The sequence below is a fragment of the Diadema antillarum genome, unplaced genomic scaffold (assembly GCF_040938485.1).
Source record: "Diadema antillarum isolate AM-2024a unplaced genomic scaffold, OU_Dant_1.0 seq00002491_RagTag, whole genome shotgun sequence".
Classification (NCBI taxonomy): domain Eukaryota; kingdom Metazoa; phylum Echinodermata; class Echinoidea; order Diadematoida; family Diadematidae; genus Diadema; species Diadema antillarum.
The window spans coordinates 60,842-87,251 of NW_027273095.1; the positions used below are offsets into that span (position 1 = coordinate 60,842).

At 39.7% G+C, this 26,410-nt stretch overlaps 1 protein-coding gene across 1 annotated transcript in view; it reads left to right on the plus strand.

Annotated features, from left to right (window-relative positions):
- The window catches only part of LOC139714876 (uncharacterized), an 83,057-nt gene extending 58,785 nt beyond the window's left edge, over positions 1–24,272 (plus strand). Inside the window, exons 2-6 of the mRNA XM_071626525.1 lie at positions 13,513–13,821; positions 21,104–21,132; positions 21,612–21,665; positions 23,336–23,448; positions 24,112–24,272. Of these exons, the coding sequence (XP_071482626.1) occupies positions 13,513–13,821; positions 21,104–21,132; positions 21,612–21,665; positions 23,336–23,448; positions 24,112–24,272 (666 nt within the window). The remainder of the gene's footprint in view (positions 1–13,512; positions 13,822–21,103; positions 21,133–21,611; positions 21,666–23,335; positions 23,449–24,111) is intronic.
- Positions 24,273–26,410: the final 2,138 nt, after the last annotated feature.

The following is a 26,410-nucleotide window of genomic DNA, read 5'->3' on the forward strand; positions in this document are numbered from 1 at the left end:
AGGAAATGACGTATGAGTGGACAACGATACAAAGAAAATATAAAGGAAATTCAACAAAAATTCACTTTTCTAGAATTATGAAAGAGCAGTGGACCAACCGCTTTCAGAAAGCAGGGGGAATAATTGCTACCCTCAACATATGTCAATATCAAGTTGATGGAATTTGTAATTTTCATGAAAAATGGATTTTTGTAGTATTTTCTTTATATTTTCTTGGTATTGTTGTCCACTCATACGTCATAACCTCTAGTAGTCTCCTCATCCAGCGGTTCCAACACCAAAACTTTAAAAATTCATAACTTTTGCATCGATTGTCCGATTTTCTTCAAACTTTCACTGATGTGTTCTACTAATGTTGCTGCTTTCACTCAGTCCACATTGTTCTTGGGGTTTATCTTCCCTTTAAAGGGATGGTGTAGTATTGGTTGAAATAAGGGTTCAGCTTTTAACTCTTTGCAAGATATTTGGAAATCACTTATGAAATATTAAAGAGCATATAATTCTAAGAGAAATTCATGGTTTATTTGATGACAAATCAGTTTTGAAATGGCTAAGATATCCGAAAACAGAGTAAAACAAAGCAATTCTTATGAAAGGTATGTCCCATCTTTTATTAGGATTGTCTTAGATATTTGAAAAGAAAATTAAAAGTGCAATTAATTCATCTTACCTGGTAGAGCTTTAGAACTTCTAAACACAAACAAATTCCACTTTTACAGTATCTGTCTGTGTGAGTATGTGCTGATAATATTCCACCATAAACTTTGCATTTAGAAGAATATCTAGAAGGGCATTTTCTCCTGTCAGCTTTCTTGGTTTGTTTGTTTGTTTGTTTTGTTTGTTTGTTTGTTTCCTAAGCATTAAACTGACTTGCAATGACACATAGAACAAGACCACTGCTCACAGCTGTCACTTTAACCTTGCCTGGTGCGTATTATGCCTGAACAGACGTAAGTTCCGGTTCCTGACAGGCAGCGATTGAGACCGAAGCCCCTGTGTCGTACCCCCTCACGAAAAGTTTTAATGGAGAACATACCCGACATTATCATCTCAGAGATTTCTTCTCAATGTACCCCTGGATGGCACTGGGTACAATTACCCCCCCCCCCCCAAAAAAAAAAAAAAACAAAACAAAACAAAACAAAACAAAACAAAACAAAAACAACAACCAAAAAACAAAACAAAAACAAAAAACAAACAAAACAAAAACTAAACAAAGATTATCAGATTTTACCTAAACATTATTGTTTTCTTTGTTGTCCTGTGTCTTCTTAATCTGTTGAAGATGAGTTGCAAGAATACTCTGGCAGGTATCTATGAAAAATGCGTGGTATAGCAAAATCAGTCTGCTCTCAACAGGTTAAATGGGTGGGGCTGGGGAAGGGTGGGGCTGGGGGCAATGGGGAAATGTATTGGCTAAGGTTCAGTGGTATGCCCTGTCATACATTGCACTTGAGTCCTTGTCAAATTAGGCTTCAGTGCTCTGCATGAAGACAGAATTCATAGGGAATAATGACAGTGTGGCTTAGCATACATTGTTTTGAGCATGTACAACTTGTATGATTGTATGAGGTGTTACAAGACTCATTGAGTTCCTTCAGATGAGATTACTGCTTAAATACAAAAGATTAGTACCAGACAATTAGATGTCCATGGTCTAAAAAAGTAATGCTTTTGTGTCCAGGTTACTGTAGGAAATCATGTGTGCATAATTTCTTTTTGTGTTTCAGGGTTTTCGTCAGTTTCGGTCATTATATGAGGGAAAAGTACAAGGACTTGGGAGACCAGATGTGTATGCTGTAAAAGTGGATATTTTCGCGCGACTAATTTTTCGCGCTTGGCCGGGTAAGAAGAGTTTCGCGTGCTTTTAATTCCGCGGAATCAAGACATCACGCACAGGAACATATGACGAGCAAAAATATGCGTGTGCTTTTATTTTCGCGCTAGTTTCTGGTTGCGCGAAATGCGCGAAAATTTCAACACGGCGAAAATTTCCACTTTTACAGTAGTGTTTACATTTGCATGATCTATTTTGTATAAAAAAGTATGAAGAATGCTTTACACACTACCATTCAGCATTTTACCTACTGCTGCAATAAATCCAAAATGGGAAAAAGACAGGATATCGTTTTTATCTTTTTCAATTGTGTCCGTTTTTCTGTTCTTTTGCCAATTAGAATAGGCCTACAGCTTGTCATCTGTGCCGAACACATCGTAATATTTTAGGTAAAATTCTAGGTACTGTATATTGGGTCCCCTGCCTCTCTTTCTCCTCCCCGGCCCCACCCCATCCCCCTATCACATCAATTTTTTGATTCACCAATCTGCTGAGCATCCATTGCATGGCAACTATAAACCACTTTGTCTTTAGTCCCTTATTGCAGTTGACAGCTGACCAATTGTGGTCATTTCCCACTATTAAAATGGAACAGTTGTTCTGAAATTTTGATGTGTGCAAGTAGTGGTCCATGGTGCTAGAGAAGAATAAAAATTCTGTCAGCTTCAACAAAGATGAAAGACAAAGCTCGTGCACTGTACTGTATCTATCAGGGCTGTGGAGATTGTGTGGACTTACAGGCTACAAGGTGGCGAGTTATTGAAACATTGATTAATTTCCTCGTTAATGCACTAAACTGTTAAATGTATATCACATGATATGTACTTGATCATCAAGTTCATTCATCCCTCATATTTGCTCATATGAGTGGAATTGTAGTATACAAATGATGCACAGGATAGAGTGTGTTAGTGAAGGTGCGGCGCGCTCGAGAGTATTGACAATGGTGCGACATGCACGAGGCGCACTAACGCCACAAAATAATCCTGTGCATCATTTGTTTTATAAAATGGGTCGAAAACTAACAGCATTATTCACGTACCTTTGTGGGTCAATACCAGTCAGCTACATGTAGCACTCGCTCAAAAGTCAAGATGTCCGAAGATGTTCGTCCCAAACATTTACGCACGTCGCACTCGGAAATCCCGCACATAAGTACTGTACGTACGTATAAGAGTATACGTACGCCACGTGTTATGCACAAGAAAGGCCGCCGGCTGTTGTGGCAGCCCGAACTAGAAGTTGTTTACAGGATTGACAGCGCGTATAGTAGGGCGTGACGCACTTGTAACAACTGATTGAGTGCGCACTGCTAGTGTAAACATTGTGACGTACGTCAGGCCCCGGCCGTGCATTTACTAAGAAATTAATGCACGCACACGTGACTCATTTCAGCGCTTCCAATTGGCTACATTCTTGAACCCATTTTATAATGATTTCTAGCACAACAGATTATATTTTTGCCGTTCAGTTTAACTGTCCCTTGACTATTGGGCACTTCTGTTTTGTGTTGGTACAGACTGAAACCAAATACATCTGGAGGAGAAATGAATATGTCATATGCAGTGAAACAGAAGCAAGAGAAAACTGGGCAAAAGAAGTGATGGAAGAATTTTTACAGTATTACAGCCAGTTAAATTATGTGGTTAGCCATCAAGCATGACACATGATTTTTACAGGGAATAAAAGTGATACCACTTCTATGCATCTCCTTCAGTTTATAATCGGTAAAGTTTCCTATTATGTGTGCCTGTTTTAATTCAAATCCTGTTATGTCCGTATGTGATCCCGATAATCACTTTTAAAACGATGCTGTAATCTGACATGAATCCATCTTCAGGCTCACAAATCATAAATGTCTGCATACATAACTGTATTAATTCACATGGCCCACAAAGTTGTGGTCTTAGAATAGATGCACCAACAATCGTGTATTGCTCAAATGTCATGGAAACCCTGTGCAATTTCTAGGAAATTGGAAATTTGAGCCTGAATCACTCAGAAAATTAGTGAACATGATTGTAAACAAGGGATCATTGTTGTTTTCCATTATGAGATAACTCCATGAATTATGTAGCTGAGGATGATTAACCTAATCGATGCCAGATTATGAAATATCAATAGACTTTGTGCAATAGCTGCCATGTTTTTTGTAAGCATTGGGTTAAGTGCTGCTCGTCTGTGTCTATGACTCATGCTAGTATATGTGCTGATACGCACGGAATCTTAGCGGTTTAAAGGTAAAACATAGTTTCCATACACCCGCAGAAACTAGATTTTTATTCTGAAATGGACACATATGCACAAGAAGTGTGTATATAAATTTCTTCTTTTTCATCTTGGAGACATTTATGTTTTATGGAATATGATTTACTTTTCTTATTAGATATCCTGTTTCATTGTTGACATACTTTTTTATAAGGAAGCAGATGTAAAATGTCATGATGGTTGACAGATTTGAAGACTTCTAACCTTCAAGAATTTACAATATGACGTTGATGACTTGAGGCTACCTTACAACATGTCAACCAGATTATTTTATGCAATAACAGATAGGAAATCACTCTTAATCTTAAAAAAAGGGGGGGGGGGCGCCTGGTCTGATGTGAGTGGGACGAAGTACTGATTGTGATAACAGATGTCATATCCGAATAATTAAAGGCTTCTCAGAAACGGTAATTACTCGGTGATTAGAAAAGAGATCGTGTCGGTATGATGTGCTAGATCGGATTTCTCAATTTTTTAGGTTACGGTTATTAACTTGATAGCTACATTATGACAGGCTGACTTTTTCTCTCCCCTTTTTTTCCCATCACCCCTGGCAGCATTGTCAAAATTCTTCTGCAACTGTCATACTCTGACTTCATTTGATGTAAACTGTCTGGCAGGGTGCCACTTTGCCCCCACGTGCAGTGCCTGGGGTTTGCGTGCGTCGGTCGTGGGACACCCGACTTAGAATGTCCCTTTGTCGCATCTCGGCTAGGTGTTACTCATGATATCTGGGGACGATTTGTCACCAGAAATTGGACAGAAATTTGTGTAGGAGAGAAAGTGACATGATATAATATGAGCCATTAGGAAAAAAAAAGAGACACACACAAAAAAAAAACCAACAACAACAACCCAAGAAGGAATTGAACAGTAGTCTTTTATGGTGTTGAAGCTACTAAGAAAAGGGCATGCAGCCAGATATCTTCCCCCCATGCCACCACCCAGGGATCTCTGGGCTTGAGGTGAAGTAGGCTGTGTGAGGTGCAGCAAAAGGTATACATGAAAACTTTTCTCTCTCACTTTTGGGACCTATCGATGATTCTCCCTGTTTTTTTTTTTTTTTCTTACCCAAGATTCTTTTCGCCCACACGCTTTCATCATGCACGTGCCATGGCTATGAAGAAGAGATGTAGCCTTTTTTTCACCTTTATTGCCTGTGTCCCCATTTTTTTTGCCTCCGTCTTGTCCATCGCGCAAACTTTTCCATGCCCATTATGCGACGGGTCACTGGTGGAATGCACGATCCGTGGACAGAGAGTTCCAGTCTAGCGGCTTCTTGTCTGCGGTCAATTAAGAAATTTTGGCGTAATTTGGGTGGGTTTCAAAAGTAGGGGAAGGCCAATTAACTGTTCTGTCAAACGATTTGTGTAGATTTAGGAAGAAGCAGGTTTGTGACAGAGGTCCCCAAAGAGACATGCCACTGATTAGACAAATTATACCTGAAAACTGAGAAGGCCCCCTCCCCCCCCCCATCCCATTCAGAGCTGGCCATGTAGAAATTGTAGCAAAACAGTTTACTCCAATTAAAGTGCCTTTTAATTTTGTTTTTTCCCCTTCGTATGAGCAAGACATGCACTGTGAGAAAACATATAAGAACTGTGATATGATGAAAAATATTGCTAATGAAACTTTTGATATCTTCTTTGCTGTGGTTAGGACATATTTCCACACTTTGATTGCATCAAATGAAAGAAGAGAGTGCACACATAGAAAAGACAACAACAACAACGAAACCACATCACAACTTGTCCAGCCTCCCTCATTATAGCAGTGCCAGTGGCCCAAATTCCTAATCATCAGGGACCCCTGCTTGCTGTATACCTTGACCTGGCCTTACAGCACAGGGTAACCTTTATAGAAAGGCCAGATGCCAGCCATTGCTTTGAGGACTCCTATGAACAGTGAAGATATCTCTATATCGTGGTCAAAATAATGTGTTTCCCACTAAATGTTCTTAAAACTGGAAAATTAAATTGATAGATGAAGTGCTGTTCAGATTTGATACACCAGACATACAAGATTAAAGTAATGCAGAATCTCTCTGATGAAGTTGTGCATTTTTGTATCCATATATGATTTTTGTAGGCTGGTGTATGTTACATTGGGGGGGGGGGGGGGGGGGATTAACTGTGACCAGTATATGCCACAAACCCTTCACCCATGAAACTAAAGGGCTTTTTACACTTGTAAATTTTTGCTTAGCCCCACCGTTGGTACGGGACTATCCTTAGCCCACTTTCTGTTTACACTCGTTTTTGCCAAAGTGGGCTAGCCCCGCCGATAGTACGGTACTATCTGGCCCTGCAAAATAGCAGGGGTTAGCACCGCAATTGCGGTGCCAAGCAAGTGAGTGTAAACAGAACGAAAAAATAATCCTGGGCTAAGCGACGGAGACGAAGTCCGACCCTCACTGACCAATCAGAAACGAGGTAATCAAGTGCTGCCGGTGCGTGCGTGTACGTGTACAGTACACGGCGTAATTATGAATATTCATGTTGTTTGGAAAGTCCGGGGCTAAGAAATACGAGTGTAAAAAGGTCAGTTTTCTCCTTAGCCCTGGACAAGAGATAGTACGGGACTAATTGGCGAGTGTAAAAAGCTGAAAAAATTGGTACGGGACTAACGATAGTCCTGGGTCAGAGAAAGTCCGGGGTTAAGAAACACAAGAGTAAAAAGCCCTTATGACATTTTTAAAGTGAGAGTTGCCAGAGTGGATTGCTTGATATCTCTCTATGTCTTCATGTCATAGGATTTGAGACTGATCCTTGAACGAACTTGATTGTCCTTTATATGATTACACCGTTCGAAGTAGGTATTTGGGTTACAGAATGCTTGCAACCACAGACTTGTGTTGTATAACTTTTTGAGTCAGGGAAAGACAACACGTAGCCAATATTGTCATATCCTTGGGTGTCTCTCCATGCGACTTACTCGAGACTATTGGATAATTCAATATCTTCTTCGTTTGCACCTGCCAGTGTGCATTCGCCCACAGGTTCAAAATGCAGACTTGCCGCTATTCTGCTTAAGTGTATGACCCCCCCCCCAACTCTAGACAAGATAGACATAAAAGAAAAGAAAAGTTGAAACAGAGAGAGAGAAAAAACAAAACAAAACAAGTTGATGCTCATAGATATCGATGCTTTAACGTCTGGTGCTGGCATTACATGTGTCTGAAATGTATAATTTCCTGTAAATTGCTTTTGTATCGACATAGAATTCTCATGCTGAAAAGGAGTGCTGTGTAAAGGGAGATGTGGGTTACTTGACCCCTTTTTATTATGTTGTATCTATTCACATGGTCCAAATTATCATGACACATGGCCTAATATCTCATTCATTGATAACTTACGGGCTTTGTACATTTTCTGTTTAGACATGAAAATTGCTTCAGTGAAGACTGCATAATATAAGATGAATTTCCAGTGTAAGATACGCATTGAAGGATATGCTGGTATGTATGAATGTGTAGTTATAAGTTAAACCAACCAAAGCAAACATCCCAGGCCTAAAGAAACCTATTCTCATGTGGATATGTGGGAGAAATTGTTATAGATATTTTTTTTTTCATGTTTGAAGTTCAATCAAATAATAGTTCAGCTATTGAGAACATGATCTGAAAAATGAATTTTCTCAAATATGATTGTCAGAAATGCTTTATATTTATTCATTGTTACACCTCTAGTGCTGCAGAGGAAAACCATGTAGCATTTGTTTTATAGTTTTGTTAAGACGGCACAACTGTTGCTACTCTGTGCTAATGACTGGCATTATAATCCATCTGTATTTTATCATGTTAGAATGTGATCACTATTACCTCTTTATTGCATTATTCATCCATACAATTAACTGTAATTTCAGAGATATAATTGTGTTGATGCTTACGGAGCCTTGACAGAATTAATCATTTCTTTATTCCTTCCAGCATTCTTACATTTGATTTTTTTTTTTCTCTAGTCCCTTATCGGGAATCATTGCAGCATCATATTGCCATGGGCAGTTTGCAGCATTTTCTCATTTTAAATAAGATACTGAATTCGCATAGATCTACTTATAACTCTCTTTACACTAGACCACAGTGGAAATTACTGTAGCTGTAATGCTTTGTACTGATATTTCCCTTTAACCCGACCCACCCTTTAAACCAATACTCTTAGCCTAGCCGGCCTGAAGCTCGCTTGTTGCAATCAACGTGAGCTCTGTGCCGGCGCATGCCAACACACACACTCCGTCTCTACCGCCGCCATGCAGAAACTCTGCGGTGGGCTATTGAGTAATTTCGTTTTCGCCAGCCCCCTCTTGTCGTCGTCGCGTGTGGGAGAGTGACAGCGGCTTTCACCGTGGCATCTGCACGGCCGCATTGTGCCGTATGACTCACTTGGGGACAGGGAAAGGTTACCCAGCTCCATTTTGCTCCAATTCTTTTATTTTTTCTTTCTAGCGCCAGTGACAGAAAGAGAAATAGAGATAGATAGAGAGGGAGAGAGAAAAGAAAGAGGGGGGGGGGGGACTAGGGGGAACAGAGAACCTTTCACATACGATTTCTTCCTCAAGTGTCTTTTTTTAAAACTCTAGCTTCATTCACATGAAAGTGTGGTTCTAAAACATGTTTTATAAAATGTATTTGAGCGGTATTGCTTTATGTAAAAATCTAGTTCTTACAGGCTCCTGAGGAAACCGATATTTATCGCCTACAGAATTACTATGATCTGAAATAGCGATTTCATTGTACATGGAATTATCACTCAGAATTTTTTGGGGGGGGGGGGGGGAGGGGGTCCCCTCCTAACATTGCATTACCATTTAACTGAACTTATAAAGAACTAAATCCATACTCCATCTTGCATACACTTATTGAGATATATTTGTTTTTCATACAATTGGTTGCAGAGATATTTTTAATCCATTCCTCTGAATATGACGTATACTTCCTTGAGATAACATGTTGGTGCATCCTTGATTGATTGTTGGCCCCCCAAACCGGTCCCCCAAGGCTTGTCTTGCCCCACAGACTGGCTGTCATAACTGTTACAGACTGTCACGTCATAATGCCAGGTCGAAACTGGCCTTGATTCCAGACTTGCTGATATTTTTCCCCTATAAACATTGCACTGCAATTTACTGTAAAACGAATTTTTGCACGCATGAAATTTTTCGTGAATTTTGCCAAGAGCCAAGATTCATTAAATCAAAATGCCAATCAGTACAGCTTCAATAGTGCTTCAGTAAGCAGCAGAAAAAAAAACTGGCCTTTAAGTGTTGACCACTGAGACCTAAAGCTGTCTACATCATGAATTTGTCTGTCTATGTTGTCTTCTGTACTGTTGGTGGTTTATGCCTACCCCCCCCCCCCTTTACTGTTAGCAGCCTCTACCATGTTTTTACTGCCTGTAGTACAATTCCCATTGCTAGTTCTACCATTAGTCATTTTTCTCATTCACTGTAATGCTTGCAGGCATTTTCAAGCAGCAGTTGTCTTTCCATCAACTCGTAATTGGGCTTGATTTTCCCGAAAAAACCCCCTGTTATCTCTATTTTCATGACTATGTGGATGAAAATGAGTTTTCAGATGGGTTGCTATAGTAGCAGCATCCTCCTAATTTTGGCTCATCTCTTGGCTCAGGGCAAAGTAGGATTAATTGCATGGTAGCTTCCTCTCACCTTTGGACACAAAGCATCCTATTTCAGTTCATTATTAATCTGTGACGGCTTGCGTGTCCAGCTCATTATTCATCACTGAACAACATTTTTTTTTTTTTTTTTGCATTACGTGTATTCTCTCACTGGATGACCTTCTTCTTCTTTTTTTTTTTTCTTGTGTTAACTTTTGCCCGCAGCCACCATATCTCATCCAATTAATCATTTGTAATTTTTTCGCTGTCCATAATTCACATGGGTATGTCTGTCTTGAATGGAGGCTAATTCAAAATTGCAGTAGAAAGTCACACCAGGCTTTGAAAATAAGCAGAAAGCAAATGGATAGAGAGGCATAGACAAAGAAGTAATAAGTAAATGATCCAAGCAGTAACCCACTCCCCCTCCCCCCCTCCCAAAAAAAAAAGAGAAAAAAAATGAGGAGGAAAAAGAGGAGGATTAAGTTATAATAGAGAGAGAGAAAAAAAAAAAAGAAAAAAAGAGGTGATCCTTACATGTCGGTTTACATCATCCGTAATGAATACTGGTGATATGTTTTATGAGTGTATTTCTTTAATAAATGATGCTACTGCTTTGTGTCTGGTTGTGATAAGTCATTGTACAAGGGAATAGGCAGGATGAAAGTGTCATTGCCTCACGAGACATGAGTACAAATAGAGAGTGACAGACAGATAGAGAAATGGAGGAAGGCTCAGACAGTAAGGCAGAGAGATAGAGAGATAGATAGATAGATGATAGATAGATAGATAGATAGATAGATAGATAGATAGATAGATAGATAGATAGGTAGATAGATAGATAGATAGATAGATAGATAGATAGATAGATAGATAGATAGATAGATAGATAGATAGATAGATAGATAGATAGATAGATAATAGATAGATAGATAGAGAAATATATATCAGAGAGAGAGAGAGAGAGAGAAAGAAATATATATCGAGAGAGAGAGGGGAGGGATGGAGAGAGGGGTAGAGGTGGAGTCAATGTTGGAGTGATATGTTGTTACAGCACACACACACACACACACACACACACACACACACACACACATGCACATACACACTCAACACGCACACTCACACTCAAACTTTTATAGAGCTGGGTTACTTTTGTAATGCAAATTTACATTGCTGTCTATCCTTGTAAGCAGAGAACAGGAACACTGGTGAATAATTACATGCAAGGCCCAACTGTTCTTATTTTAAACTTTTCAGGAAAAAGCGGATGCCGTCATCATCATTTTTTTTTTCTTCTCCTTATGATTTGGGACCTGGCAAATTTGCCATGTACCTGGTTAACGTGACATGTTCCCCTGGAAAAGGTTGAACAGGTGAACTATTTCATCAAGAGGATGAATGAAACTTCATTCCGACATAACTCGGCTCATCTGCTAAAGTCATAGATGGGAAGTACAGTGCTTTGTGTGGAAAAATTTTCCATGGAAAATACAATGTACCATCTCATAACTGACATTTTTTTTCTTGATACATATTATTTGTATGACATAAAAAAAACAACTTGAAATCATTAGTTATATAGTATGTGTCTTATTGGTGGAGTAAAAATAAACATGATTATAAGCACATCTAATTTCTGCAAAGTTCTTGTGCTAATTATCCCAGAGTTATGTGAGCTGGTGTGGCATCACTTTTACTCTGTGTGTGTTGTGTGTTGTGTGTGTGCGCTGTGTTATACCCAATACCATAATCTGTATGATGTAGTGCTGTGCTTCTGCACAGTGTAGTGGAGGGAGACTGATATGCATGTCTTCTGAAGATGTTGATGCATTTAGACTGGTTGTAAACACAGGCCTGAAGTTCAAATTATTTCAGCATGCATGTGCTGGGCAGGATCCCAGAGAGGAGAGATGATGGAGCACCTGGAGGGGGGGGGGGGGGGGGGGGGGGGAGGGGGGGGGGGGGGGGGAGGAGGAGAGGGAAGGGGGAGAGTTTGAAGAGGATGACGGAAGAGATAATGGGAAGGAGCAAAGATGTGGGAGGAGGAGAGGGAAAAGGAAAGAGAGAAGGGAGAATTTGTTTAACTGCGAGTCCCTCTTTGTGTATGTGTTTGTCTAGGACTTTGAATGGATCCCTCTTCTATCCCCCACCCTTCCAATCCCACTCTGCACTCGTTTGCAAGTGTTTGTTTCAAACTCCTAGTCCTAGCCAATCTCCCTTCCACCTTCTCCTACAGTACATGTATATCCTTCATTCTCCCCTTTCCTGTCCCCACCCTCTCACCCTTTTACTTCTCCTACCCCTTCTCTTGACTCCCCTCGACTCCCCTCCCCTGCTTTTCTCCTTTCATCATACAGCTGTACACAAAAGTAAAACTGTAGAGGCTTCTACAGAGTCTGGGGATTGTCATGCAGGCTTACTGAATAGTGAATCACTCTTGTTTTACTGGAGCTCTCAATGACAGAAGTGTTAATCTTAGGGAGATGGCAAAGTATCAGCTGGACGGTGTGTTAATTCTACAGTGACCTCTGCTCAACCTCCAAATCCCCCTCTCCATGTACACAAGCTGAGATCAAGATGTGTGCAATAGTTTGCAAAAGTAATCAAGAGGGGCAAAACTCATGAATGGAAGGGAAAATGTGTATTACATAATTCAACCATATTCCAGATAAAGACAATGTAGAGACCGGATTTTGAGATGGAATTGAGAAATCCAATTTGAACAGAACTGAAAGAAAATTGCAAGACACATGTCCTCAAATTAGCAGTAGAATGTGGTACATTTAATAGTTAGACCTAACCCACCATTCTCACTGTGAACAGTGCCAGCTCTGTCATGTTTTGTAGCATTAGACATTACAAATGGCTCTTTCCCCAGACATGGAAGGACTGTTTTCATGTGTGTTTGTCTGTCTGTCTCTGTGTGTGAGGGCAAGATCTGTTTTCACATGAAGGAGTGATTCTAAAGTATACCCTTATCAACATTGCTCCATATTCTGCATACCACTACATGTACAGTATGCATGTATTTGAATGATCTGTCAGCCTTCTCAAAGAAGTTTACATACAATGTAGATGTATATTGTGCTCACATTCAGTGTGGTTCAAAACCATGGCATTAACATGGGAAAGATAGAAGAAGTGGCTTCATATTTCTTTCTTGTTAATTCCCTCCCCTCCCCCATTCTTTCTGTGAGTTTGAAGAGACTTTTCTCCTTGAATCCAAAAGTTTTTTGATGCTCTTATGAGTTGACAACATATTTTATTAAAAAGTTATATATTAGTCTTGCTGGGCAGCTGTCGTTCCTTTGGGGATCTTGCTATGTGGTTCTTTGTGGAACATTGTAGATGTAAAAATTGTTTAATGACATGATATCGGACGATTTTGTGAGTGGTAAAAATTGCGTTCATGGAATACAGTAATGAACAGTGAAATGCTTGATGTGATGCTTGCACATCACATTTGTGTTGGGATCAGAGTTAATATTTTTGCATTTTGTAAGATTGGCACCTCAAAAAAAAAACTAACAAAAACAAGAACTTCACAAAATATATGGCACGTACAGTACATTGCCAGAGGTAGAAACAGCAAATGTGTGTGTGTGTGTGTGTGTAAGGTGAAAAACAAGTGCTGGTTTTAACTGACTGCTTTGCAACAAGAATGATACACATGTTTGTGTGCATTAGATAATGAATTGCAGTGCTTAAATAACTAAATTGTATTAAATTTTCTGAATGATTTATAATATAATCATTTTTTTTTTCATCTTGATTTTTTTTCTTGAACAGTCGGACTGCGAGGATGACAGACTGACGCTAGATGTTCAGAGCCCCAAGCCCAAAAGTGCTGGTTTTGCCACATCCCTGCCGCGTGGATTCAAGCTAGCCCGCCCTCTTTCTATCGACGAGAGCCGCTATGTTCGACGCGGGAGCCTGGGCGCGGCCATGATGGGACCGTTCCATTTGAGCGTAGGGGGCTCCACAAGCTACCAGTCTAGTACAACCAATGCACTGACACTGGGCGGGGACTCGGGTAGCAACCTTACTAGGATGAGACCACTCCTTGGCCAGTCGGCGCCCTCGCTGTCTGCAAGTTTGGTAAGCTTCTGACTGTCCATGCTGTTCCATGGTCTATTTTGTAAGGATTAATGAGTTAAACTTCTTCCGTAGACCCACACATAATCTTATGTATGCTTTGTATACCATTTTATGTATTAGCTCAGGGTATTATTGTCTAAAATGATCACATGTCTATGTGGTATTTAAAAAGGGAAAAAAATGAAAAGTCCCCTCATGTATTCTTATCAAATTTCTAAGTTGCCCTTTGCTTTCAGTAGTGATATAACCTTAATTAAGAAAGAAGAGAGCTGGTATCACATGTCATAGACTATGAATTGACTTGTAATAGTTTCTATCTGTACTCATGGTGCATTTTATCATATTCCTTTAAAGGTATATATCTGCTCATGACCCAGTTTGGTGTCCTATTTATTTTAAAATATGCACTTCTGTTAAAATAAAAGTGATGCCCTCAGCTTTCAGTATCACACTCATTTTTCAAGGGATGCATTAGTCTTGGATTGATGTTCAGAGTGAAACAGCCATACGTGTCTGTCCTGACACATTGATGTTACATGAACATGCTAGAATTGTGAACTTTGTACTCATACAGTGCTGACAGTGCCGGGATAAGATGCCGTGGGGATTTGAAAAAAAATAAGAGAAAAGAAAGAAGAAGTTTATATGTGGTATGTGCAGAGCGGTTACAGCTCGTTATTCCGAAGGTTCGTTATTGCGAAGGCTCTTTATTCCTAAGATTCGTTATTCCGAAGGTTCATTGTTCCGAATTTCATGTTTGGATTAACCAATCTTCGGAATAACGAACCTTCGGAATAACGCCACAAATTTTCGGATTAACAAACCCATTTTCATTTTTGGATTAACGAACCTCTAGGTATAGGGAATTTGCGTGTTTCGGATTAACGACCCTTCGGAATAACGAACCTTCGGAATAGCGAACCTTCGGAATAGCGAACCTTCGGAATAACGAACAGCACCCGTGCAGAGCAATGCATTAACTGTGAACTACATAGGTACCAAAATCAGCCCTTCCACAGTATTTCTGAATGATCATTTTCTTAGTTTGTGTCATTGTATGTAAACGAAATGTTACAAAAATGTAAACAAACACTTTGTTTGCCCATGAATCCAGCCTAATGTACTTTCGATAGCAGTAATGATATCATCTGTTTAACCTTGATAGTCCCAAGAGCTTACTGTAAAACATGATATATTCGCGGCATGAAATTTTCGCGAATTGGAGCCGACAGCCTTTTTCGTGGCATGAAATTTTCGCGAAATGCTACTGGCATTCAGTGCATGTAGTGTATACAAAAGCTTTCGCGTGCATTTTAATTTCGCGAATTTTGGCGCTCGCGAAATTCGCGAAATTAAAATGCACGCGAAAATTTCTCGTTTTACAGTATACAGTTCTTTGAGCTCAAGTTCTAAAGGTGGTTTAGCAAGACTGTGCAGGCACCCTTGAAGTACAGTATCAGGGTTGTCACATGAAACCTCTGTTGTGGGAGCACATTGAAATTGAATCTTGAAATCAAAATATGAATTTATCAAAATACAAATTATACACAAATTATCTACAAACATTAGGAATAGTGATTGCATTTGAACTTTAAAATATTGTCTTATATTTTGTTTATTCCCTGAGTAATTGAACAATTAATTCTTTTGCTGTGTCTTTTCTGTGTATATCAGTGAGAACTGCACATGCTGTAGATGGCATTGTTCATGTTTCATGTTTTACGATCAGGTAAAGGACGTTGGTGCTTACTCTGTGATAAGCCGATTACTGATAACGTGTCAAATACACACACCTTTTACCGTAATGAAGTCTGTTGTCTGGAGAGTATGACCTTCCATGTATCCTGATACCATGTCACATGGCCATGCTTGTGCTCTGAGGGATGTGTTTTCACACATACACACACACAGCATACACACATGCCCCTACAAACACTATATACACATGCAGTGTACATGCATACAAATAGTGCAAGGCTGTTGAGAATTCTATTGATTTTATAAGTCATGTTTTTTTTCTTTTTTTGTAAACTCATTTCATAGTTGCTGTTAAAATGCATGTTGAAATAGAATATCAGCACAAATTCTTGTGATTTTTTTTTCTCCCTCCAGAAGATTAAAAATGAAGTTGTCATTTACTGTTCAGGTAAATATAATGCTAACAGATGTGGAAGGCTAGTTGAAGACTACACAAAGGACTGTCAGTGGTGGAGTGGATTTCACACTTAACCTTTAAACTGTAACACCATCCAGTGTAAACAAGACCATCAAAAAATGAAAGCGGAAGAGTTCCAGGGAGTCCTAAATGAGTTGGAAGGATCGTTAGGGATATGTCGACAGGCTGGTTGATTTACGAGCTAAAGAAATCGCAGTGAAACGTCTTCTACCCTTTCCCAACACGTACACACACACACACACACACACACACTTACACACACACACACACACACACACACACACACACACACATCCTCTTCACCGTGGTCAAACCTCAGTTTTGTTTTTTTGTTTTTTCTCCTTCCCTGTTGGAAATGATACTGTAATATGCTTAGATTTGATTAGGCTTGTCATTGTAATTTGGGGGAAGTGATTGCTTGGATGATCCATACTGTTTTTGAGATGATTACTAGTGAAAGCTGTCTGCCCCTGATGATTTTCAGGAGACCTGCGATTTGATGCTTTAGAAAATGAAATGATTTGGAGTTATGAGGTTTGTGGGTTGCAAGTTAATTGGTATCGTTGTAAATGTAATGGATAATGTTAAAGTTAGCTTCGGGATTTCCCCCCAAGCGAGTCCTGGAAATGATTTTCATTTTTACTTTTTTTTCCTGATTATTCTGCACCAACATTGGTTTGAGTTGAAGATCCTATCAAACGTAGTAATTGCATTGACTCTATCATAACCTCATGCTAAACAACTAGTCCATGAAAGATAAGAGAGTAGATTTATTGTGATTACTAGGACATGTGCAATTAATTGTGACTTTCTAATTGGGACTTGCCAGTTTTTGTTTAGATGATAAGGAGCAACGATTTGCAATTACTCCAGATAAGGGTAGTGTTTGTGATGGTAGTCACAACGACAGTGGAGATGGGGATGATGCAGAATTGTATCAATTACCCAACGTCATCAAGCAATGTTCCCCATCAATGAATGGGATCTAGATGGTCTCAATCCCGTTGCTATGGAGACAAGACCACTCACAGGAGCTGATGATGATGGTGATGATGCTTGTGGTGGTAGATTAATATGTCATGAGCATCACGTATCAGCTATTAAAGGACTTGTATTGGCTGGGGTTAGGTATTCTACAACTATCATTCCTGGTTAAAGGCCATGCAATGTAGTTCTGCAGTTTGGGTTGAGCAGTGGTGTTGCCATCCACATGCTTTTGTGCATCCCTGTAGGAACCCTGGTCTCAAGAATGCATCAGCCTTTCTCTAGCTTGGTGGAAAAAAAGAAATGACATGTAAAGATAGAGAAGTTATTTGTGTGAAATATTGCAGATGCATATCATGGCTGTTTTCTGCTTGGTTGTTACTTGAATCATGGATATTATAATACCTGAAGTTGTGTTTTCTAAGCATTAGATGTGACCATAATTCTAGAGTAGAATTTTTACATAACTTAATGTAATTTTGTCATCACATGGCAAGTCCATTGAAGATGAAAGTTCTGGACTATGATGCAGAGTGCTCTACATAATTTGTTCCCAATCTTGGAAACTACTGCTGTGATAGCCTAGCAAGGAGGGATTGGCGCCAGCTTCAAGTGTTATGAAGCTTGCTGGTAAAATAGAAACACTCTAGTGACAAGGCTACAGAGTGATTTGATGACATGCAAAATGTGTGTGTGTGTGTGTGTGTGTGTGTGTGTGTGTGTGTGTATCAGAACCTGGAAGCTTCTTCTTATTGCCTGTATACATTTAAATGCCATCTGAAACCCAGCTTCGAAAAGCAACGCACACCATGAAATCAAACACGAAGTGAGTCTAGGGCTTGTCGTCGATGAGCTAGGTTGTCAAGTACATGTAGCCACACACTGAGCATATTAGCTCTCTATGTTGTGATAAATTTTTTGCTCCCAAATTGTACTGGAGGCAATATTTACAATGATCCTAGTGAAGAAACATCAGTGACTGCTATGCTAAAACATCTCAAAGTATGTTTGACGGTATTTTAGCATGGCTTTCATGTGTCAGGATTTCATTCAATGCAGTTTCCTCCTTGAAACACTTTTTACCTTTAACCCTGTCGGGGTAAACGGTATCTTCTGATTCCATGTTCATTGCATGCGACAGTCCTGTGTGTCTAGCTTTGAAAGTTTTAGCCCATTAGTAACTGCAACGCCGGAAACCGCCTGTCCGCTTTAAAAAAAAAGAAAAAGTTTTATGCTTTACCATTTTTATTGTTTTCATATAGAATAATATACATAATTATGTGATTTGAAAGAGGTCAAAGGTCAACAAAAGTATATCAGATTTCTGTGACACACCATTCTCTTGGTAAAGTCTTAATAGGCTTTCAAATAAATAGACAAAGATAAACATGCAGTGAGCTATTAACATTATTTAGAAAGTCGTCGAAATGAGAGTTATAATGCTGTTTCTTCTGGGGTACCATAGGCCATTATGTATGGAATCTTCAGTTGCTAAAGGGTTAAGAAAAGGTTTCAAGTAGTCTCATAAAAATATGCAGACAGGACTACCATCATTTCTTTCGACCTTTTCCTCCCGTCGCTGGCTTTACGATAGTGGGTTTGAGTTCATTCCCATTTGGAATAAAGAAATCGAAAAGTGAACAAACACTTCTGTGAGATGTGCATGACACATTAATCATGCATCATAAGCTGCCGAGTCTCTCGAACCCGAGCGAATTCCATGACGCATGAATGGTGATACAGCAAAGCTTTGCCATTTCTGTCCAGGGTTTGTTTGCATCATAGCTGGAGTAGATACATTGCTGTTTCATGTGTGTAATCTTGGATTTCATTTCAAGCCAACCACAGGCATGATCACAACGTCATTGTAGATTAAAAAGGTTACCACAATTGCGATTGGTGATAGATAAATGGATGCTATTAACCTGTGCAAGGATTAATGCTTTATAGTGTTCCCCATCTTGGATTTTATAGAAATTTAGTGTGAAGTCAACAACAACAACAACAACAACAACAGCAGCAGCAACAACAACAACAACAACAACAAAAGACAACAACAACAAAAGACAACAACAACAACAACAACAGAAGACAAACAAAATACCGTTTATAGAGGCTGTGTGTTGTTAAGATTACAATCATATTATATTTGAAGGTTATAAGATAATGCTAAATAGTGGAGAGAATGTGATTATATGATTGAATTATGGTGCAAAATTAGATCCAAATCATGTTAAATTCCTTTTCTTGTGAAACAATCACAAGTATATGAAATGTGTATTATGAAATGCCATATGCTGTTGGAGACAGTACCATGGTAGATTTTATCTTTTATTTTGCAATACAGTACATTGTATATTGTGTCATACGGAGAAGAAATATTTCCAGCAACATGTGTTCAGTTCAGCATAGGCCAGAAAATGTTTGTTCACCATTCAAAATATGGCTGTTCCGTACATCTTCTTTGTTTGATTGTTGAAATCTTTAAAGACGATATGATCATTATAAATTCAATGACTATGATTATTGTAACTTAACAATATTGAAATGCCAGGCCGGGATGGTATCTCCTTCACAGATGACAATGACATTGAAAAACCGACAACAACCCAAAGGACAAAACAAAACAAATACTTGTATTGAACTTTAGTATTGAACTTTTCCATTACAATAACATTACAATAAATGTATGTAATAAATTGAAATGCCATGTACAGGTCACTGCCAGAGACAAAGATTTCACCTCTTTGTTGTAACAAAGCATTAGCATGACATCACGCTGTCACGAACATGTGAATGCTAGCCCATTGAAAGGAGCGAGGGCCGAAGTTTGTTGTTAGAAAGTGGTCAGGGTTTGTTATCTGCCCCAGTGGAAATGGAACATCCTGTGCGGAAATGGCCCCAAAAGTTGATAGCGATGGTGATGTGATTGGCAAAAGTTCTGTGGCATCTATCGAGACCGTTCCAAACCTTATGGAAATATTAGCAAGGAAAGCCGATTGTGAAATCCGATGCAATGAATGTGATCAATTACAACAGCTTCCTGAAATACCTGATGATTTAAGCAGCCATATATATATCAATGCAGTGTTTTTCGAAATAATAGACTAAGCCTCAGTGACAAGGTGATATTCAAGGGAAGTTATTGACAGAGGCAGTTTACAGAAAATAATGAGCAGTCATCAAGGAAGTCATGATTTTAATGTCAGTGTCTCTTACCCAGCCTTTATCCATTCTGAGCAGCTCAATATAGGTGAATTGATCATATGACTATGATGTTGTGTGAATGTTTATTTCTTGTTTTGTTTTTGTAAAGTACTGTTACTTACATGTCAGTGGGTTTTTTTTTTATTTTCCTATTCAGACTAGGCTGACACCCCCCCCTCCCCCCCTCCCCCCCTCCCCCCCTCCCCCCCCCCCCCCCACCAAGGATATCAATTTCTAGTCTACAGGACTGTTTGTACTCAGCTGACAAATATTTATTATTTAAGGGGATGGTACAGTTTTGGATGGGATAAGACTTTGGGTTCTAACAGTTTTTGATGATCATTTTGTGAGATAATGAGAAACCTCATATGAAATATGAAAGAGCATATAACTCTAAGTGGAATTCAAAGTTTGTTAAATGAAATGTGGTTTTGAAATGGCTGATTTTAATATCCAAAACAAAGTGATTATAATAAAAGGAGGGACTCACCTTTTATGAGGATCACTTTGTTTTACTTTCTTTTTGAATATCTCAGTCATTTCAAAACCATGGTAAGATTTTCATCAAGTAAAATTTGAATTCCATAGAATTGTATGCTCTTCAAACAGTTCAAAAAGTGGTTTCTAAATATCTTGCAAAAAATTAAACTGAACTCGACCTATACTCTACCACCTCTTTAAGATACTGCATCACCACCCTGCAATGTTATCAAAGTTCCTAGAACTAGTCACAGTGTATGGTCACTCATTCTGTAGTTGTGTTCCTTGATCAACCCATTCCGTCCAAGAAAAATCCCCTGTCACAGTTTTCACATGCTCAACCTACCAGGCTTATACTATTGGCCATGGGTTAAATGACCTGTTCATATTCAAATTCTAATCCCTTCTCTCTCTCTCTTCGTCATTCTTTTACAGAAGGAGCTATCTTTTGTGAGGAGAGGAAGGTATGTTGCTTATCTTTATTCTTTCATTCATTCATTCATTCACTCACTCATTCATTCATTCTTTATATTCCTTTGTCACACCTGATTTCGACCCTCGATACTTGACATATTTGATTAATCTTTCATCTATCTATCTATCCTTTATTTTTTTTCTCTTTATAGACATATGGACACACACACATACACACACTAGTACATTTATAGAGGTGTGGGTATAGTACACTTATATATATATATATATATATATATATATATAATTTTTTTTTTTCATATTTGATTTTTTTTTCTTTTGAGTTGACACTGGCATCGGAAGAAATCTAACAATGTCGGTTACCTGGACCATGTGTTGTGAAGTGCAAGCCACAAGTACAGCATACAATAATTTTGTAAAACAGATGGCAGCTACCAGTGAGTGAAGGGAAGTGTCTAATCAGTTGTGAGTTGTTTTACTTGTTGCTGTGGTATGTGACCGTCAACAGCTCAGAGGGAGATGAGGCCCTTGCGTGTCAAGTTGTTCCGCCGTCCGACGGGAGGTGGGGGGGGGGGGGGTGGAGGATCTGTATTGAACCAGAAGGCCTGTGATGATAATCTGAACTTTATATAACTTGAATGAGTGCATTGTGTATTTAGCTTCTGAGGAGATTTAACATTCTGCTTCTCAACTCTGTATCATCTTCAGCTTGTATGTTAATGTGTCTGTGAAATATGTGTATCATGGGGGTTGCATTCAGTCACCTAGGCTGCTACATGAACAAGTTATTTATGCAGAAGCCGGCGACGACGTTTGGCAGAGCAAAATCTGGCTGTCTTGATGCTTGCCAAGTTATATGTGCATCTTTAAGGGCCATTCTCATTAATGGGCTTGAATGAAAACTTGCAAGGGTAGAAACCTACAAAGTTAATGTGAAAGTTGCCTAGCAACTGTACCGAATTCTGCCGGAAACATTGGAGGAAAACACGCAAGTCAGAGTGTGAAGTTTCTAACTTAGGGCAAAACTTTGCAAGGCGTTTTGTAATGAAATGTGCACGGCAGAAAAATGACGAATCTACTCACATGACTTTGGCATCTGCTCTTCCTTTAGTGTCTGTTGAATGAGTAAATTGGACATGCACAGTTCTTCCAGAAACTTTTTTTTGTGTGTGTGTGTCAGAGCCAACATCGGGAATATTTTGGGTAATGTTGACAGGCAGTGTAAAACATCGCAAATTTTCCTGTCGCAATTTTTCGTACTGAGAATGACCCTTTTGAGTCACAGAGAAATGATGTTTGTCCATGCAAATTGCCCTTGCTTTCGTCTCCATACATCTTCATTGGTTTTGCTCACTTATTCTGAGGAAATCAGAATTTTTTTTTTTTAATGCATGAAACTTTCTTGAATTTCATGAGCGAGCCAAGATTCTCAATAGAAAAAATACTTGCAAAAGCGTTTGTCTGCAAAATGCATTGAATGCCTGTGGCAGTTTGCGACAGTATCATGCTGCAAAAAAGGCTGTCGGCTCCAATTCATGAAAATTTCATGCTTTGAATGTTTCTGGTTTTCCAGAACATTGCGTCTGTAATGGTATTGATACAAAAAATGGTTACTTTCCATACTCTTATACAAATACTGCGTTTTAACTCTCTTGCTGTTTTCTACTGAAAATAGCTTAGTTTGAAGAGATTTTCATTTTTTTTGTGTGTGTAAAATTAATTTTTCATTTTGGGGGGGTGGGGGGAGGGAATGATTGCAAGGGTTTTGAGAATTTGATTGTTATTTCCGAGCTGTTTGATCTAATGAAAAAAATGGGTGTGGCTTAAGACTGAAAAGGTTTGCAGCAAGTAATTGCTCTCAGAACTACCTGTTGTATTCTATAGTGCCCCTATTGTTTGAATATATGCATGCTGGGAGTGGGGGTGGGGGTGGATGGATGGAGGTTTTGATGCAGTGGGATTTCAACACAGTGAATGATTTCCCTACTTCCTAATTAAGTGACCGAAGGACTGAAGAAAAAAAAAATAGCCTGAATTGTGTGGTACTGAAGAGAGAAAGAAAGCAAAATAATAAAACAAGACCCTTAGTCCCTCAGACTCTCATTAAACTCGGCTACACACTGACGTCACTTGACTACGGTGAAAGGTGCCTTACAACTTTTTTTTTTATCATTTCCTCTTTTTTCTATATTGTTTTTTTTTTTCATCTATAGTGCCATGTTATTATATCAGAATCAAGAGGTCGGGGAGGGAGGGGGTGGGGCGATTAGAGGTTGTTAAAGTAGGAGAGATGAAGAGAAAAGACTGTGAGGGGAAAGACAAGCAGCTGGAAGGGGTTAGGGGTGGTGAGTGAATGGAAAATGGCAAATATCTGCGAGAACATACAGAAAGAAAGAGCAGGAAAGAAGGATAGAGTGAGAGAGGAAGAGGAGGAAGGAGAGGGAGGCAGCGAGGGAGATGTAGAGGAGTGAACAAAAGCAGAAAGTGAATGAAATCTGCAGAAATCTCTGACGATGGAGGAGACTTTTGTTTCTGGGAGTGACCTTCCTAACCACGAAGCACACATAATTCCCTCCCTGCTTTGTACCGATACATATCCCGAGCTCTGCCCTGCCGTGTAATACCACGCAGTGATGGTTTTCACACATTTCATATTTTCATAGTGCAGTTCCCAGTCCCTCCGTCGTCGGCACCCGTATTTTCTTTTAGCGGAGCGTTGGTTTGTCCTGTTAGACTCGGCACTTAGGGACCCTGTCACACTCAGCAGGGGAATAATTAGCCGTTCGCCTTGGATTGTGAAAACCCGAACGCGGGACTTCACAGGACAGGATACAGAGGCTTGTAATTGGCGGCTGTCTGCTGTCGCCGTAGACCGGTACTACGCATGGAAGTTCCACACAAACAAGCCGCCTTCAAATTCATGCTCACGTGAGGTCATGCTTCCCCCAAGGACTAAGCGCTGTCAACCCGCTGCAGAAAGTTTTTTGTTTTCGTGTTGGCATTGGCAGCAAGGGGGCTGCGCAGTCCAACGCTAATGCCACAAGAAACCTCGGATAGGGGAAGAGAGAGGCATCAGAAGGCGAGAGGCTTGTTGCAGAAGCGGCAGTCCCTTCCAATGCAGAATCTGTCTCCGTTCCTGCCACAGCCACTCCAAATCACATCTGTTTGATCGGTGTCTGGGAAATACCTTTCAGAGTTTCGAGAAGTTTTAGCACTGGTGTGCAAATGGATTTGTGCGCTCTGGATGGATGTATGTAGTATTGTGACTTCCCGTGTGACGCCGAGATGACTTCAGTCTGTCGGTGATAAACTGCTGCTGTCGACCACCTGTCACATTCAAGGATGAGCTGCAAGTGAAGCAACTGGACTTGAGGAACCTATACAGACAAAGGCTTCATTGTCGAAGCAGATCTGCCCACTGGTTTCCGTATATCTCCTTCTCTAGGCAGACAGACATGGATATCACTATGCTCTTCCGTTTCATGTATGTATTAACCCTTAAATCCAGTGTGTTTAAAGTTGAGCAAGTAATGGTATTAGAACCAAATGAAAATTGTAGCCCATTCCATCTGAACAGAAAAGTTTGTGTCTATAATCTCAGCATTCGTTTCTGAAATGGATTTTATTGAATTATTTTGATGCTTGGACAGTGACATGATTCATTCAAATCCTGATTCATATTTGTTGAATGTCTCTCTCTCTCTCTCTTAATTTTTGCAGTACATTATAAAATCAAACCAGCTTTTCCCTTCCTCCCCATCCGTCCCCCTCTGAAAAATGTGCAGTATTCTGAATCTGATATCAGAGTTTCCAGATAGTCTTACAGTGAATGCAAACATCTATAAAGATATGTGAAGAGACAAGCTAATATCTTTCTAGTGGCACATTTTGTATCTACTAAAATTGGAAAAGGCTTCCTAAATTCTGAAGTATTTCTCTGTTTCCTGACAAGAGTATAGTCTTGAGAGTCTTATGGATTCTGGATGTATGATTACCCACTAAGATGCATGTTACACACAAGTATCTCCCGGATTTGCTGTTTGGATCTCTCTGCAATGTATCTCATGAATCACATCATAAGCTTTGTCAACTTCGCCTCTCTTGTATCGAAAGTGAGAGTTTGTAGCGATTGGGGGGAAACAATGCGAAACTTTCCCCCTATCCTGGTGTGCACCCTTTAAACCGTGTTGATGATTTCGGTGTGCGGAAGTGATAATAGACTTTACCACTTACCTCTCCAGAGACTGGCCTCCTTGGAGGTTTGTGTGTATGCTCTCAAAACATGTTCTCCTTCATGTGGAACAAAACAAGGCGAGGGGGGGGGGGGTGAGGAACGGGAAGGGGGAGGGAGGGGGATTAGGGTTGGAAGTTTTGAAAGCTCATGGGGGTAAGGTGAAGGAGAAGGTAACGAATAGGGAAAGGGAATAGGGGATGGGAAATAGCGTCAGGGATGCGAGATTGGCTAGACTTGAAACAGGTAAGGGGGCAAAAGTTTTGATGGTAGGCGGTGGAGAGAACGGTTCAAGGAACGATGATTCTGGTTGAAGAAGGAGGAGACTGAAGTTTGGTGGAGGAGAGTGGTGATAAAGGGTAAAAAGGAAGGAAATGGGAGGGTGTTTAAGGATGAGGGAAAGGGGATGGGAGTGCTTGAAGGGAAAGGAGGGTATAGAAGAAATAACTTGAACCGAGGAGGAAATGGTGAATGTATAGGGAGAATTGGTACAGTGGAAGTGTTCGTGGGAAAAAAGGAGTTTACCAAATGTTGAACTTGTTGTTGTTCCAACTACTAGCAACCTGTTGTGTCTTGTAAACCGGAATTTCACAGGTATATGCTGGATTTCATTGTTCTTGAGATTGGGTTCCGAAGCCTCTTTAGCACCCAATCGTGACCTTCTTATTTTTACTTGTCACAAGCATTCGTTTGCACTGTGCTAATCTGGGATGATGATTTCTGTGTAAATCGGGTCAGGGCAATGTGATTTCCTGCAAATGTTTGCAGCTAACTATACTCGCCTGTCAATTCTTACAAAACCTTTGACACCGTTTTCAGTATACAAAGGTACACATTGTACTCCTTGTGGTATCTTTGGATTAAAGGGACATTCCAGGCGATTTTCATAATTTCACATCATGTAGTACATAAATCAACAGCTCCATGTATAGATTTGTGGAATGTATTTTGGTTCTTGAGCAGAAAAACAATACTTTGAAAAACCTTAAACGAATGACACTGAACGAGGATGATGACATGGGAGGTTCACATATTCCAGAAATGTAGCAGTGTAATTCCATTACAATACCGCTTGC